Here is a 17,858-nt window from a genome sequence, read left to right on the forward strand (position 1 = left end):
TTACAGATCTCATCTATCTATTTATCTGTCTACTGTGTGTGTGTGTTTGACAAAACTGCACAGAACTAAACACATACAAATGAATTCACAGAAAACTGACAAAATTCGAATATGGCTATGATTTGTGTCAGTGTCAATTTCCTCACTGTGATACTGCACTAGTTTCCAGTAAACAAGGCTCCAGCAGGCGTGAACAGGTGGCATGGGCTGCGATTCCCTGCACGTGACCCGGCCAGCCACACTGGGGCGACACCTCCAGGGTCACCCACCAATGAGGTTCGTTCCCCCACCATAACTGGATCAGATTGGTGGAGGGAGCCCAGAGCCACTTGACTAACCCATGGTCTAGGAATGAAGGGAAACTCGGAAGGTGAAGTAGGAGCGACAGGAGGAGACAAGCTATACAAGGTCAACGACTGGAGCAGAAGTCAGGTGTGAACGCCCACCGGCCGAGTTTACTCGAATGACCTTGCTTCCCAATGGCTTTGCCCACTCCCAATGCGTTGGGACCCGAGACCCACTGGGCTTTTGGATGAGAGGTGAGGAGAGAAGCGGGGCAGGGATCCAGTCCTCCGCAGGGGACGGTCGGTCCGGGACTCTGCTCTGCGGGGTTCGCGTTGCCCCAGGGACTGCCGAGGCCGCACTAGGACCCCCTGCGGCTGCCGGGGCTTTTTCCAGAGGGGATGCTGAGTCACAGATCTGCCACGCTTCTCACCTCTCCCCAGCCCTCCGGGGGCTAAAGTAAAAGCGAAAGCGAATGCGACTCGCGGGGCGGCTAGTCCCGAGAACTGTGCCCGTTGCCTCCTCCCGGACCCTTGGGCATCTGCAGGTGCCGGCGAGGGCGAGGGCGAGGGCGAGGGCGCAGGCGAGGTTGAGGCCATGGCCCGCCACCCGCTCCGGGACTGCTGGGCCATCGAACTCCCCGTGCTGCTGCTACTGCTGCTCCGGCCGCCGCAGACGCCGGGTAGGGAAAGGCGTGCGCCCTTGGGGCGGTGGGAGGAGGCCCGGGAGCCGCAGGGGGACTGCGCTGAGCTCTCCCCCTACAGCGGCGGGGAATCGGTGGGGTAGGAAAGGGTGAACGCCGGCCAGGGAGGGGGCGCGGCACCCGCTTGCGGGGAGCACGTGGAGGGAGCAGTGGCTAGGAGCAGAGCGCCAGTCTCTGCGCCCCGACCCACCCCCAAGGGAGGGAGCTGCGAGGCCAGGCTTTTAATACAACTTCTTCCCGATTTCCAAGGCAAAGGGGGAAACCCGGGGCTTGCAATGGGGTATCCGAGTTGGAGTTTTACAGCAATTTCGAGAAACCATGAGCGCGGTTCTCCTAGCCCCAGAAGGAAAGCTGTACAAATGTTGCAAAGCAGGCAGTCCCCGCAGAGACCGGGGAAGACGACCCCATCAATACCCTCAGACAAAAGCAAGTAACACGCGTGGGTAGTAGCAGGATCGGTTAGGGACTGCGTCCCTGGGGAGAGAAAAGGCGTCGGCCAGATTGCACATCTGGGAACCTGGAAACAACTCCAATTCCTAAGCAGCTGGGAACTGTGCCAGGGCGCAGGATCGTGGGGCAGCATGGAGTAAGTGCTCCCAGGCAAAGGCGAAGAAATGAAATCGTTGGTGATGGCTTGGTGGAGGTCGCATAGATGTAATCTCAGTGGAAAGCACAGAATAAGTGACGAATACATTTTTCTCCTGGGAGATACAGAGGAGGAAGAAGAAATAATAGATGTGTGGATTTATCCACGATGGCTCTTCTTAATCTTTTAGTCTGGGAGGGCTTTGAGGGGTCTGATGAAAGCTATGTACTCTCTCCCCAGAAAAAAAAAAAAAAAGCATAAATACATATACTTACAAAACTTGCATATGATTTTGGGGTCATGGACCCACTGAAAGGCACCCATGGGCTCCTCAGGGATTAGTAAATCCATAATATCTCTTACTTCCTTCCCCCTCGTGTGTGTGTGTGTGTGTGTGTGTGTGTGTGTGTGTGTGTGTGTTTAAGGCAAGCCTCCCAATCATTTACATCCAGTCAGTCAGTCAGACCAGTCTAGCCAGTACTTGATCAGAGCCATCCATCCTGGCTGGGTTGGTGTTAACGCCATAGCTCTGTGGATTCCATGAAGTTTTGCTTTCAGAAGGCTATGTTTGGACTTCTCCCATATCTGAGAATGTGAGTTATGTTGGTGATTGTTCAGGTCCTCCCACCTGGCTAACCAGTGTCCTGCATGACCCCTGAGGAGATGTAGGAGACAGCCAGTGGCCTGGGGCAACTCGATTGCAGTGTGAAAGGAAATACAGCTTTAGTCAGAACCCAGCAAAAATGAGCTGTCAAAGTGCAGAGAGCAAAACTGCAGTCAAGGTTTTTAAAGCTCATCAACTACAGCATTGCTCTTTAACCTCACAAGGTTCTTGCTGCCATCTGATAACTCCTCATGTCTCTTAGTTTTTCTTCAACGGCTTTACTGAGGGATAATTGACAGATAAACTGCATACATTTAAATTGAACAATTTGATAAATTTAAAGTTAAATGTGTACACTCATGAATCAATCACCACAATCAAGAGAATAAACATAATCATCATTAGCAGAAGTTTCTTCATGTCCTTCATACTCCTTACCTCCCAAAGGGCTCTGTCACCCAGGCAAACACCATCTGCTTTCTGTCACTATTAATTTGTTATATCTTCTAGAATTTTATATAAATGCAACCATAGTATATGCTCTTTCTTGCCTGGATTCTTCCTTTCATTGTAACTATTCTAAGAATCCATCCACACTGTAACTTGTATCAATAGTTCCTTTCTTTTTATTGCTGAGTACTATTCCATTGCATGGATATCACACAGTTTGTTTACGCATTCACGTGTTACATGGACATTTACATTGTTTTGGTTTGGGGCTATTACATATAGAGCTGCTTTGAACATTCACATTTAGGTTCTTGTGTGGACATAGGCATTTATTTCTCTTTAGTAGAGAAAATGACTAGGAGTGGCTGGATCATATGACACATGATGTTTAATTTTTTTAAAAAAACTGACAAACCATTTTTCAAAGTAATTGTACTATTTTGCATTCCCAATAGCAGTATTGTTTTGGTTTGGTCTCTTTTTATTTTGTTTGTTTATTTGTTTGCTTTTGTATATAACTATCCAATTGTCCCAGCACCATTTGTTGAAAAGATTATCTCTGCTGAATTGATATTATAACTTTAAAAAAACACACACAAAACATCAGCTGTCCCTTTATGTTTGGATTGCTTGCAGAAGACAAAACACCATAATACAAATATCAATTGTAGCTCTATATATTAGCAATAAGCAATTGGAAAATGAAATTTTTAAAAAATGTATAATTTGCTATAGCATCAAAAAGTGTGAAATACTTAGTGATAAATGTGACAAAAGACTAGAAAAGAAAAAAAAGACTAGAAAAGATCACCTGTACACTGAAACCTACAAACTATTGCTGAGAGAAATTTAAAGATCTAACAAATGGGGAAATATACCATGTTCATGGAATGGGCAAATCAATATCATTAAGGTGGCAATTCTCCACAAATCAATATTCCAGCAGGCTTTATTGTAGAAATTAACAAACTGATTCCAAAATTCACATGAAAATGCAAAAGATAAAAAAAAGAAAATGCAAAAGATGTAGTATAACCAAAAAAATTGAAAAAGAATGGAATTCGAAGAACAACACTTCTAATTTTGAGACTAATTATAAAGTTACAGTAATCAAGACAATGTGGTATTGGTAAAATGGATAAAGAGCTAACAGAGCAGAGGATACCTAATATTTTTTAAGTAGAAGAGATCCAAATTATTAAATTTATTACTTGGTAATATGATCCTGGTTATCCTATATAAACCTATATCATAAAAGCCTGATATGCAAATCTGTCCCCTTGACCAGGAGTTCTACTGGGATTTCAACCAGGGGCGGGGCCAACCAACCCTGGGAAGGGAGAACCCAGCGGGCCGGCAGCTGGCAGCCTCTAGGGACCCTATCCATACACAAATGTCATGCACTAGGCCTCTAGTAAAGTATAAAGAGCAGCCCATTTCTTATCCCTAGGTGAGAAAATAATACAGTCTCAGATCTGTTCCTGCTAGTTTACAGACAGCAAGTTGCATCTGTCTGTTCTTATTCAAAAGACCTGATTTGGAGGGAAATTCATCATCTTGGGCAGGTCATTTGTTTAAAGATGAATATCCCTGCTCACTAGTGCTGGTTTGTACAGAGTGTTAGTGCATCGGGGGGTGGTTAGTGTATTGGTGGTTAGTGCATATGGGAGAACATATTCACCAATTATTCATTGATAAGGGGTTAATCCCCAAAATATATAAAAAACTAATACAACTTAACACCAGGAAGACAAACAATCCAAAAATGGGCAAAGGACCTGGATAAACACTTCTCCAAAGAGGACATACAGATGGCCAAAAGACATATGAAAAATAAGCAACATCACTAATCATCAGAGAGATGTAAATTAAAATGACAATGAGGTATCACCTCACACCTACCAGAAGTGCTAGTGAGAATGTGGAAAAAAGGGAACCCTAGTTGGTGGGAATGCAGATTGGTACAGCCACTGTGGAAAACAGTATGGATTTTCCTTTAAAAAATTAAAAATGGAACAGCCTTTTGACGCAGCAATCCCACTTCTGGGTATATATATATATATCATAAGAATCCCATAACACCAATCAGAAATAATATACGCACCTTATGTTCATAGCAGCATTATTTACAATAGCCAAGATCTGGAAACAGCCCAAGTGCCCACAAGTATATGAATAGATATAAAAGCTGCATTACATTTACACAAAGGAATACTACACAGAAGGAACTCTTACTCTTTGTGGCAGCATGGATGGACCTGGAAATTATTATGCTAAGCAAATTAAGCCAGTCAGAGAAAGACAAATACCATATGATCTCACTAATATATGGAATCTAATGAACAAATAAACTGAAAAACAAAATAGAATCAGAGGCATGGAGACATGGAACAGACAGACAGATGTCAGAGGGGAGGGGGATGAAGGTGACTGGATAAAGGACAGTGAAGGGATTAGCTAAGAAACATATATGCACAGCCCATGGACACAGACAATAGTTTGGGGAGGGAAAAGAGAGAGATAGTGGAGTCAAGGTAGATGTAGGCAAAGGGGAGGGCGAAATAAGGGACATTTGTAATAGTGTCAACAATAAAAAATTTTAATTAAAAAAATTTAAGCCATTTTTCAGAACTATGGGGGGGGGGTTGCCCAAACCTTTTATTATTTTATTTCAAATCAGTTTTATCTAGTTATTATTGCTTTGTGCTACTCCTGATAGCAAAAATGGGATAAAAACTTAAATGTACAAAAAATATAGGATTTTTTAAATCAACCTAAATGTTTAACAGTGGAGGATTGCACAAATACAATGGAGTTGCTTTCAAATAGCATGCATCATATGATTCCACTTTTACTAGAAGATCTAGAAGTAACTGTATTAAGCAGAGAGCTATGGATTGTTTGTGTCTGTGTGTTTGTCTGCCTTTTCTCACTTTTCTATCATATTTTGAATTGTGCTTAGCCAGTTAGCTCATTTGGTTAGAGGATAGTGCTAATATTTTCAATTGTTTTGTAATAAGAAAAGTAAAATAAAACCACAAAATAACACAATCAAGATCTAGAATTTTGGAGTTTTTATCATTTATTTTAAATTATAGCTGATCTCCTTGTTTGGCAATGTTTTCATGACTTTACATATCTTGCAAATTGCTCAAAATAAATTATTATAAGGTCACTGCATATAACATTTATGCATACTATACATACATTTTATAACCCTTTACAATTTGTTTAAACAATTCTTATTGCCCTGGATAGTGTGGCTCAGTTGGTTGAAGCATCTGGTACCCCAAAAGGTGTCGGGCTACATTCCTAATGAGGGCACATGCCCAGGTTGTGGGTTCACTCCCCAGTCCAGGCACATACAGGAGGCAACTGATCAATGTTTCTCTCTCACATATCTCTCTCTCTCTCTCTCTCTCTCTCTCTCTCTCTCTCTCTCTCTCAAAAAACAAAACCCAATTCTTTATTATTGGAGCTGTGTGTAGGCTTCAGTTGCCTCTAAATGGTTAAATATTTAGATTGTTTCAAAATGTTTGATGTTCTAAACACACAGAGTAGGAATAATTGGATGAAAACTAGCTACACAGAGTAAAAAAGGCGAGGGGAAACACCTCAAATTCTAAAAAATGGCAGTGTTTCTGGGGATATTCTTTTCCAATCAAATCATCACTTCAACAAACTTGTTTTGGGCTATATCAATTTTGCCAAATGATTTTACTAAATCCTATATAATAAAAGGCTAATATGCAAATTATCCCCTCAACCAGGAGTTCGACTGGGAGTTTGATCAGGGGCCGAGGTGGCCAGCAAACTGCCCACAGCCCCTCCTCTCGGCTGGCCCAGCCCAATCGGGCCCTGATCAGAGAGGGCTGGCCAGACCCCACCCATGCACAAATTCATGCACCGGGCCTCTAATTGTATATAACTGTTTGAATAAATGTATAAAATCCCCAAGTATATACTCTTGGAATCACTCAGTGTTACTCATTACACAGGATTGATGTTATCTGAATACTTTCTATTTGGAAAAACTTAATTTTCTCCTGCATTGTAGGGAGCCACTGAAGGTTTCTGGGCAAAGGAGACATCATTGGAATTGAATGGCATAAGGGTGCAAAGAGTGTGAAGAAGTGTAGTTTAGAGAGTCTGGAGGCAGGAAGCTAAGTTGGAGGCTTTTGCAATAGTTCTAGTAAGTGGTGATGAAATCCTGAACCAAGACACTGTCAATAAGGAAGGGGGGGGGGGGAGATTTCCTCCTGAGTTCCATAAATATAAAATGTATTTCATTCTTTCCCTTTTGTTTGCTCCTCGACCTTCATTCAACTCATCCAAGCCTTGAAAAAGCATTATTTAAGGACTTGAACTATGATGAATTTACCTATCACACAAAAAGTAGATTGGGAAGCTCAGTAAATGAGCCTGACACAGAAAGAATAGATGAGTTAAGGGCAATGACCTGAACTTGGTACTTATAGTGAGTGCCAGAAGGAAGTGTGTTGGCTTGGTTGGCATTTCAACTAGAAAAATTATGAAAGAAAACAGATTACTGTGAACACAGAGCCCTTTACACATTAAATACATCAGCTTCACACTGCGTTTCTTGAGAACAGAAATTACATGGTATCCCACAATTGGCATTTAAATGGTAGAATAAGAGAAATAAAATATTGGAATGGGCTCTGACTCTCCTTAAAGAACAGGAGGGGCATGCTAACCTGATAACTTTTGAACTCCAAAAATGAGACTAGGCCAGAGGTACTTACTCGTATTAAATTGTGTAAACCAACTTGGTAAAAAAGCCTGATTCACAAGTTCTGGGAAGTAAAAACAGGTGTGGCCCTACACACTATTTTAGTGACTTCATTTAAATGATCGTTGGACTTGCTGTATATGTTTTTTAGACAATTTAAGAGTTTTGATATTTCAAGAACCTTAAGTTTACTCCTATTTCCATTGCACTCTATATATTCACAAGCCACTAACTTCAGAAAACACCATCGCATGTCAGGTTTAGCCCTGTGAGTACCAGAGGACTTTAAAATATATCCACCACCATCAAGGAGCTTACAATATTATTAAAAAGGTGAGACTTCCTTACATTGAATATCTAGGGAACAATGTTATAAAAGAATGAATGTAAAGAGAAATTATCACTGAAGTATCAAAAGATGTGATTAAAGCCTCAATGAAAGGTTATTGATAGAATCAAATGCATTATCTATCATCCTCATATAATAAAGAGCTAATATGCAAATGGTTGTCACGCCTTTGCGCCCTCATGTCCTCGCACCCTTGCTCCGGGGCTGGGGGACCTGAAGCCAGGGCAGGGGACCTGAGGATGCACCCCCCGCCCAGCGGGGCTTGATGGGGGACCTGAGGCTGTGCCCCCGCCCCCGCTGGGTCTGGGTCTCGCAGAATTTCAAGGCACGAGTGGGTGGGTGGGGACTTGACTCTGGGTCCCGCGGCATGCCCCAGACTCTCACAGGAGGGAGACTTTCATATACATTTTACTAATTTTCTTTCATCTCTGACACTTCTATTATAAAGGGCAAATAGCAATATTAAAATATTTCCTCTAATTAATTCCCTTTTAATATGCACAAATTTTGTTCACCTGGCCACTAGTCCTATATAATAAAAGGGTAATATGCAAATTGACTGAATGGTGGAACAACTGGTCGCTATGATGTGCACTGACCACCAGAGGGCAGATGCTTAATGCAGGAGCTGCCCACTGGTGGTCAGTGCACTCCCACTGGTGGAGTGCCGCTCAGCCAGAAGCTGGGCTCACGGCTGGTAAGTGCAGTGGCGGTGGTGGGAGCTTCTCCCGCCTCCAAGGCAATGCTAAGGATGTCTGACTGCTGGCTTCGGACAGCCTAAGCCGGTATTCAGACATCTGACTTAGGCCCATGGGGAGCGGGCCTAAGCCGCAGTCTGGCCCCCTCTGTGGGAGGCAACTGGACAATCAGGTATATAGATACTTTCTGAAGGCAGCATGGACTCCTTCCTTATTTCTTTCCTCTGTGGTTGGAGAATAGGGGACTAAAAGGTGGAGACAGAACTGTGGCCGGGCCTGGGGCTTTTGTAGGCAGCAGAAAGAGAGAGAGGGCTGAGGAAAGTCTAGACCAGCTGTGGGCAAACTATGGCCAGCAGGCCGGATCCGGCCCGTTTGAAATGAATAAAACTAAAAAAAAAAAGACCGTACCCTTTTATGTAATGATGTTTACTTTGAATTTATATTAGTTCACACAAACACTCCATCCATGCTTTTGTTCCGGCCCTCCGGTCCAGTTTAAGAACCCATTGTGGCCCTCGAGTCAAAAAGTTTGCCCACCCGTGGTCTAGACACAGTTTCCTTCAATTGTCCTCCCTTCCTCCGGGCCCCTCACTCTGTTCTTTCCTTGTCATGGTGGACACTCGGGCCTTAGACCAACAGGAGCCCAGTGATGGTGGGGTTCAGCCCCCTCACTTCTCAGCTGAATGTACAGCCACCTCACATTCCAAGTGGGGCTGTTTTCAAGTGGCTAAAGCGCTGGGAATTCACGCCTCCTGGCTTTTCCCCTCTCAGTTTCCTCCTTGGGTCTGTTGCAAACTTTACCGAGACACTGAAGCAGCTCTGCCCTGGTAGTTCTGCACCAGCCCCTGTCAGGCACTCTTCCTCGAGGTCTCCAGGTCCACAGTCTGAGCTCAGGGAGGTCGCCCAGAGCCTGTTACCCTGGGCAGGTGGGGCAGGGTGGCTAGCTTGGAGAGCTAGAGGAAGATGGCAGAGTAAGAGTTAGTATGAACCAGCGCCTGCTCAGCCAGACTTCCTAAGCTCCCCACAGGCCCAGGCCAGGCCAGGCCCCTTCCCCGTGCCAGGAGGATTCCGGCTGAGGTCCCCTCCCTGCATCCTGCACCCTCCTCCCTGTTCCACCACTGGGGGGCGGGAGCAGCTCGCCTGCTCTGGACCCTGCCAGCCTGGCAGGCAGTGGTGCAGGTGGTGCAGCCTAGGGCACCAGAGGCTGCGAGCCTCCTCTCCCTCTCTGAGGCATGGGGCGGGATCGCAGCAGCTTGTGGCTGCCCATGGGTGCCATGCATGAAGACACCACTCACCGCTGAGCCACTGTCCAACCCGGGACCTGTGGGGGCTGGGGTGGCCTCAGGCTCCCACTGGCCCCACCAAAGCCAGACTTGGTGCCCCACAGGCCTCGTTGCCCTTGTGAATAGCCATGGCCCGGCCATCCCGTCCCAGCAAGTGGCCATCCGATCGCCATGGCTCACTCCCCGGTGCAGTCGGGTCTGCCCAGCAAGCATATAGGCAGGAGCCAGGCCACCAAGGGGAGGGAGTAGGGATGCGTGGGCCAGGGTGGAAGCGGAGAACTTGGTGGTGTAAAGTTCTCCCCATGCCACGCCAGCCCCTCGTGCCACATTCCCGGACCCCCGGTCACCCCTGCCCAGCGCTGCACTCTCAGGCCTGAGATGGGGTGTGAAAACTGGGGCTGTGGCCTGGAGGTGGCCCTCGCTAGCTTGGAGTCATAGTGGTTGGTCAGGGAGGGATGTGGGGTGCCATGAGACAGCCTCACGCAAGTCCCCGCTGAAAGTCCCTGCCTCTCTCTCTCTCCGAGAGGTCAGCAGTTCAGCCCACTGGCATGCTGCATGTGCAGCCTGGTGTTCAGTAGAGCCTTTGGTTGTTTTGGATGTTATGGACACTGGCTCTTCATATATATAGATACTAGAGGCCCGGTGGATGAAATTCATGTGTGTGGGGGGGTCACTCAGCCGGCCTGCACCCTCTCCAATCTGGGACCCCTCGGGGGATGTCCGACTGCCTCTCGTAATCTGGTACCACTGGCTTCTAACTGATTACCTGCCTGCCTGCCTGCCTGCCTGCCTGATTGCCCCTAACCCCTCTGCCTGCCTGCCTGCCTGATCGCCCCTAACCACCTCTGCCTGCCTGCCTGATCCCCCCAACTGCTCTCCTACCTGCCTGATTGCCCATAACTGCTCCCCTGCTGGCTTGATCACCCCTAACTGCCTCTGCCTCGCCCTGCCCCCAGGATTCCCTCCTCGGGCCAGTTGCAGGCATCATCCAGGACCCAAGCTTCCCTCCCTCTGGCTGGCCGCAGGCACCCAGGACCTGAGCTGACTTTGCCCGGACCAGCTGCAGCCACAGGGGACCGTGGGCAGGTGGCTTCACCCGGGCCGCAGCCACAGCTGCCCGGGACCTTGGGGCGGGCAGTTTGTCCCTCTCCCTGGCCACAGCTTGGCTGGTCCCCATTCCTCTCTCACGAGTTTACTTGTGCCTGGCTGGTCCCCATTCCTCTCTCCCCAATGTTGAGTGTCTGAGCTGTTACGGCATGATGGCATGAGGGTATGATGACCATTTGCATATTAGCTCTTTATTATATAGGATGTGAAGTTGTATAATGTCACTTGGAGATAAACCATGAAAAGGTAAAGATGTATACTATAAACCACTAAATAATACAACAAAAGTTGTATTTAGTAAGCTAATAAAGATGAAATAGAATTATGAAATATACTCAAATAATCCATGACATAAATATGGAATGTCCAAATCCTATGGAATCCACCAAAATATGAATAGAATAAGTGAGTTTAGCAAGGTTGCAGAATACACAATTAATTTACAAAAGTGCATACAATCAAAAATTAAGTACCTATTAATAAATCAACAAAACTTGTCGTGTGAACCACGTCCTGTGTGGTTCAGGGTTCAGGATCTGGAGAAGGGCCTCATGTAAATGACAAAGATGAGAAAAGAAATAATAATTTGGAAATAATGGGGGCCAGGCGGAGAGTCCAATGCAAGGGGAAGGAATTCACTGGTGCCCAGACCTTGCCAACCTTTTATTTCATTTTGGATACACATATAGCCCTTAGTCAGGCAGGCAATTCCGGTAACAGACAGATTATCTTAAAGGTCAGTAAATATTAGTAAAGATTTACTCTGAAACTATTTGGTCAGGAAATTGCTTGAGCTACCATTGTCTTGACTAAACAATCAGTGCATAGCTCTGGCCCTTGCCAGGGCTCAAGGTTCACCAACATTCTGGGCTCCTTGTTTACACTTCTCTGGTAGTGAAGACAATGGGTAGCTTCCAACACTTGTCAGTCCCATATGTAGAAAATGATAAAACTTATTAAAAGAAACCGAAATAAGTAGAAAGATTTACTTTTCAGGTAAGAAAACTAAATACCATAAGGGTGTCAATTCTCCCAAACTACCTTTGCTCTATTAGCTATCAGTACTTACTACCTAAATTATGGTGTAGAGATAGAAACTAAATCAATGAAATAAAATGGCCTAAAAAGAGACAAAATATGGCAACTTATTTTGATATTTATGATAGAGCTAAAAAAAATGGGCTATTTATAACAAATCTTAATAATATAATCGGTTGTCTTTGTTTTAAAAAATTAAATTGATTGGGATGGTAAACACACAATGCAATATGCAGATGATGTATTTTAGGATTGTACACCTGAGACCTATATAATTTTATTAACCAATGTTACCCCAATAAATTCAATAGAAAATAAAAAGGATTATAAGAGAGTACTATGAACAATTGTACACTAACAAATTGCGTAACCTAGATGAAATGGACAAATTTCTAGGTATACAAAGCCTACTAAGACTAAATCATGAAGAAATAGAATATCTGAATAGACTTAGCCTTTTGCTCTAGGGCAGTGATGGCGAACCTATGACACAAGTGTCAGAGGTGACACACGAACTCATTTTTTTGGTTGTTTTTCTTTGTTAAATGGCATTTAAATATATAAAATAAATTCCAAAAATATAAATCTTTGTTTTACTATGGTTTCAAATGTCAAAAAATTTCTATATGTGACACGGCACCAGAGTTAAGTTAGGGTTTTTCAAAATGCTGACACGCCAAGCTCAAAAGGTTCGCCATCACTGCTCTAGGGACTTCATGTCTCTCATGTTCTCTGGAATCACTGATCTGTAGCTGAATGGAGACTGTCCAGTCACCAATAACATAATATTACCTAAGAGGTCCAAAGATCCAAGGTCGATTCTGGTTCCCTTGGAAGGAAGGAACATTTTATTATAGAGCAGAGTCTAGCATTTTAATGGACCTATCCATTCTGGCCTACTGCCAAATTTCTAGAGTTGAGTTTTATTTTCATTCCTCCCACTCTATCCCACAACCTTTAGGTAACCAGGTATATGAACTTACAGGAAAGCATCACAGATGCAGATTTAAGATTTTGGTAGTATGAAGTTAAAACCATGGTACTGCTAAGCTACACACACACACACACACACACACACACACACACACACACACACACACGAGACACATTGATTAGAGATGACAGAGGGAGAACTAGATCCAATTAAAAAGTATTAGAACAGCCCATCAAGAGGAACCTATAAAAGAAACCCTCACTGATGTAATCAATGCCATTAACTAAGAAAGGTATGAACAAGCAGCTAACTATCCCTGAGTCCTACTGACTCAGGAGCTCTGAGAGGAGAATCCAGCACTCTGTATTTTAACAAGCCATGCAGGTGGCTCTGATACCCACTCATTTTTGAAAACCACTGGCATAGAGGACACAAGATGAAGTTGAAGATAGTTAGGAGTAGAGTTCACGTAGCAGAGCAAGGGCTCCGATTTGGCAATGGTGAATACACACAGCAAACCAAAGCTACAATCAGACACTAAATGTAGTCCTGCCCAATTTAGCTCAGAGCTTGGACTGTTGGCCTGCAAACTGAAGGGTCACAGGTTCAATTCCCAGGCAAGGGCATATTCCTCAGTTGCAGGTTCCCCAACCCCGGTAGGGGCATGAGTGGGAGGCAGCCAATCGATTTGTCTCTCTCATGCTGATGTCTCTCTTCCCTCTCTCCTCCTCTCTCCTCTCTCCTCTCTCCTCTCTCTCTCTCCTCTCTCCTCTCCTCTCTCCTCTCTCTCCTCTCTCCTCTCTCCTCTCTCCTCTCTCCTCTCTCCTCTCTCCTCTCTCCTCTCTCCTCTCTCTCCTCTCTCCTCTCTCCTCCGCTCTCCTCATCTCCTCTCTCCCCCTCTCTCTCCTCCCTCTCTCCTCTCCTCCTCCTCTCTCCCTCTCACCTCTCCTCTCTCCGCTCCGCTCTCCTCTCTCCTCTCGCTCCTCTCTCGCTCCTCTCTCCTGCTTCCCCCACCTCCATCTCTCTCTCTCTCTCCTCTCTCCTCTCCTCCTCTCTCCTCCTTCTCTCGCTCTCACCCTCGTCCTCTCCTCTCCCTCGTCGCCTCTCGCTCTCCTCTCTCCTCTCGTCGCTCCTCTCGCGTCCCTCTCCTCTCCTCTCTCTCCTCTCTCCTCTCTCCGCTCCTCTCATCCTCGCTCCTCCCCTCCACTCCTCTCACTCCTCTCTCTCCTCTCTCCTCTCTCCTCTCTTCTCCTCGTCTCGCTCTCTCCCTCTCTCCTCTCTCTCCTCTCCTCCTCTCTCCTCTCTCCTCCTCTCTCTCTCTCTCCTCTCTCGCTTCTCTCCTCTTCCTCTCTCTCTCTCCTCTCCTCTCCTCTCTCTCTCTCTCTCTCTCTCTCTCTCTCTCTCTCTCCTCTCTCCTCTCTCCCTCTTTCTCTCACCACCCCCAACTCCTCCTTCCCTTCCATTCTTTCTGGAAATCAATGGGAAAAATATCCTAGAGTGAGGATTAAAACACACACACACACACACACACACACACACACACAACACCAAATATAGAAAGAGTGAAAACACTACCATTGGACCCTGGAAATTAAAAAGGAACTATAATACTGGACAAGAAAAAAGGGAAAGTTTGCACTATGAAAACCACAATTAGGGAAATTAAAGAAAATTTTCCTGACCAAAGATAATCTTGGCTGAGTTTTCAAAGGCTCTTAGAGTTTGCTTCAAGAGGAATCCTCAAAAAAGGGAAAGGGCTGGCAACTGAGGACGTGGTTTTCTTTTTCAATCGGGAGGGAGTCTCAAGCTCCCCACGGCTCTGAACTCCAGTTCCAGGCAAGTCTCTGGGGACCCAGACTCATATGGGGAGAAACTGGACTTTCTGGCATCTGGAAGAACTTGAGGACAGCTTTCTCTCAGAGGTGCTTGCAGCAATTACCGCAGGATACTGAGACCCGGGGCCTCTTAGGGCAGGACTGAGGATCAGCCATAGCTGTTTGCTCTGCCCTGTTGATTCCCTAGGACCCCACCCCACCCAAGCTGTGAGCAGAGGCTTTTGCATTTGAATAAACTGGCCTTTTGCAATCTAAAATTACCTAACAAACTGTAGCTGGGTCAGAGAGACCCAGAACATCCAAAAGAAGGTCCAAGGCCCCACAGCAGCTTGCATTGCTTCACAGCTGGGCCTCATCTGGGCACTTCCAAATCCCAAACAAGGAAAAGGAATCTGCATATCTCTCCGTAGCTCCTGTTGGGTAGCCTCAGGCAGAGGCTAAATTAGCACCTCCTTAGAGATCCAAGAGCTAGTGTACCCAGTGGTCAGAGTGGGACCATCCAGATTACAACTTCTCAGATCCATAAGGGACACACTCAGGGGGCAGACTCAGTGAGCACCAAAGCCCCACTGAAGCAAGTCTTGCCCCATAAGGGTGTCTCCAGCACAGAAGTTCTCCCACTATAGACACAGTTGATTCTCAGAGCCAATTGGCCTGGAGGTCAATTCCTCCCAGTGATACCTACAACAAATCAAGGCTTAACACATTGTTTGCGGGTATTTTTTATCATGCGCTAACAGGTGGCACGGGCCATTTTTGCTAATTTTTTGCACAAATGGCAATGTTCAGTAAAATTACGATAACTTTAGTTTACGTATTTATACTTTACCTGCATTCTACCACTAGTCTATAAAAAACGTATTAATACGTGTCCCACGCTCTACTACCAGTCAACGTAAAACGAATAAGTAAAATGTATAAATACGTTTCCCACATACAATGTGTTAACTACAACAAGACTGTGCACACAGCCCAAAAGGGGTGCACCAAGAGTGTCCACCTCAGGTAACTGGGGAGGCTGAGCCACTGGGCCCTATAGGAAACCTAGTACACAAAGCCACTCTATCAACACAGGGAAGCAGCCAAAATGTGGAGACAAAGAACAGGTTATAAATGAAAGAAATGGAGGAAAGCAAACTACTGAATATAGAGTTCAAAACCATGGTTATAAGGTTACTCAAGAATCTTCTAGAAACCTCTAAGAAATATAGTGAGACCCGCAACGATATGAAAAAGGATCAATTAGAAATTAAGCATGCACTGACTGAAATAAAGAATAATATACAGAGATCCAACAGCAGACAAGAGGATCCCAAGAATCAAGTCAAAGATTTGAAATACAAAGAAGAAAAAACTCCCAACCAGAAAAGCAAAAGGAAAAAAGAATACAAAAATATGAAGATAGGCCCTAACTGGTTTGGCTCAGTGGACAGAGCATTGGCCTGTGGACTGAAGGGTCCCTGGTTTGATTCCGGTCAAGGGCACATGCCTGGGTGTGGGCTCCACCCCCAGTTGGGGGTGTGCAGGAGGCAGCCAATCAATGATTCTGTTATCATTGATGTTTCTCTCTCTGTCTCCCTCTCCCTTTCCCTCTGAAATCAATAAAGATTTTTTTTTTAAATGAAGATAGTGCAAGGAGCCTCTGGGAAAACTTCAAGTGTACCACCATTCGAATTATAGGGGTACCAGAAGAAGAGAGAGAGCAAGATATTGAAAACCTTGGAAGAAATAATGACAGAAAACTTCCCCTACCTGGTGAAAGAAATAGACTTACAAGTCCAGGAAGCACAGAGAACCCCAAACATAAGGAATCCAAAGAGGATCACACCAAGACACATCATAATTAAAATGTCAAGGGCAAAAGACAAAGAGAATATTAAAGGCAGCAAGAGAAAAACAGTTACCTACAAGGGAGTACCCATACGACTGTCAGCTGATTTCTCAACAGAAACTATGCAGGCCAGAAGGGAGTAGCAAGAAATATTCAAAGTGAAGAATAGCAAGAATCTACAACCAAGATTACTCTACCCGGCAAAGCTATCATTTAGAATTGAAGGTCAGATAAAGAGCTTCACAGATAAGTAAAAGCTAAAGGAGTTCATCGCTGCCAAACCAGTATTATATGAAATGCTGAATGGTATTTTTTAAGAAAAGGAAGAAGAAAAAGGTAAAAATAAAAATTATGAACAACAAAGTGACAACAAATACATATCTATCAACAAGTGAAGCTAAAAATCAAGTGAATAAAAAATCTGGCGAACAGAATAAACTGGTGACTAGAATAGAATCAGGGGCATAGAAAGGGAGTGGACTGACAATTCTCAAGGGGAATGGAGTATGGGAGGTGCAGGAAGAGACTGTACAAAAATTGTACACCTATGGACAGGGACAGTGGGGGGGTGGTAAGGGCAGGGGGTGGAATGGGAACTGGGTGGAAGGGACCTAGTGGGGAAAAAGAGGAACAACTGTAATAATCTGAACAATAAAGATTTATTTAAAAAAATAAATAAAAGTAATTTGGGGATGGAGAGAACCAAGATGGTAGCATAGGTAAACACCTGTACTTGCTGCCTTCCATAACCACATCAAAATTACAACTAAAATACAGAACAACTATCAGCCAGAACCACGGGAAAGCTGGCTGAGTGGACATACTACAACTAGAGAAGTAAAGAAGAAAGCACACAGACTGGTAGGAGGAGTGGAGGTGCGAAATGGGCTGGTCTGGCACCCGGGTGTGCCGCTTTTTTAATTGGGAGGGAGAGTGCCTCTGTGGAGGCTGCCCAGAGGAGCAAGGGTTCCCAGTCCCACACCAGACCCGCAGACCAGGGTTCCAGAGCTGGGGAAAGAAGTCCCTATGGGCCGTAAGAACTACAGACTGTAAAAACCAGTGCAGATTGGGGTTGAGTGACACACAGGCTGCTGGAGACACAGCTGCTCCTCTTAAAAGGCCTGCACCATGAACTGAATTTACAAGCTCATACTTCCTCTGAGCTCCAGTGCTGGGCGAGGCTCTGGAGGACCCAGACACATATGGGAAGAAACTGAACTGTCTGGCATTGGGGCAGGAACACTGGGGTGGCTTTCTTCCAGATGGAGGTGCTCACAGTGGTCATTGTTCCCATGCTGGGACCTCCCCAGTGCAGGGTTGACTGGCAGCCATTTCTGTTTGCTCCACCCAGGAGATTCCCTGAAACCCCACCCCACCCAATTTACAACCACACCCAAGCTGTGTG

General features: G+C 45.3%; 1 protein-coding gene across 17 annotated transcripts in view; it reads left to right on the forward strand.

The window, feature by feature from the left end:
• The first annotated feature begins 274 nt into the window (after positions 1-274).
• Positions 275-17,858, forward strand: part of IL15RA (interleukin 15 receptor subunit alpha) — a 40,020-nt gene continuing 22,436 nt past the window's right edge. For 14 of the 17 annotated variants that reach the window (XR_004973042.1, XR_004973040.1, XR_004973041.1 and 11 more), the window contains exons 1-2: positions 546-964; positions 1,235-1,411. Coding sequence is in view for 14 of the 17 variants with exons in the window: in XM_036341949.1 (XP_036197842.1) it covers positions 880-964; positions 1,235-1,411 (262 nt within the window). In the remaining 3 variants the exon portion in view is untranslated. The other 3 variants (XM_036341956.1, XM_036342031.1, XM_036342009.1) reach the window with 3 other exon arrangements.

The sequence above is a fragment of the Myotis myotis genome, unplaced genomic scaffold, assembly GCF_014108235.1.
Source record: "Myotis myotis isolate mMyoMyo1 unplaced genomic scaffold, mMyoMyo1.p scaffold_m19_p_1, whole genome shotgun sequence".
Classification (NCBI taxonomy): Eukaryota; Metazoa; Chordata; class Mammalia; order Chiroptera; family Vespertilionidae; genus Myotis; species Myotis myotis.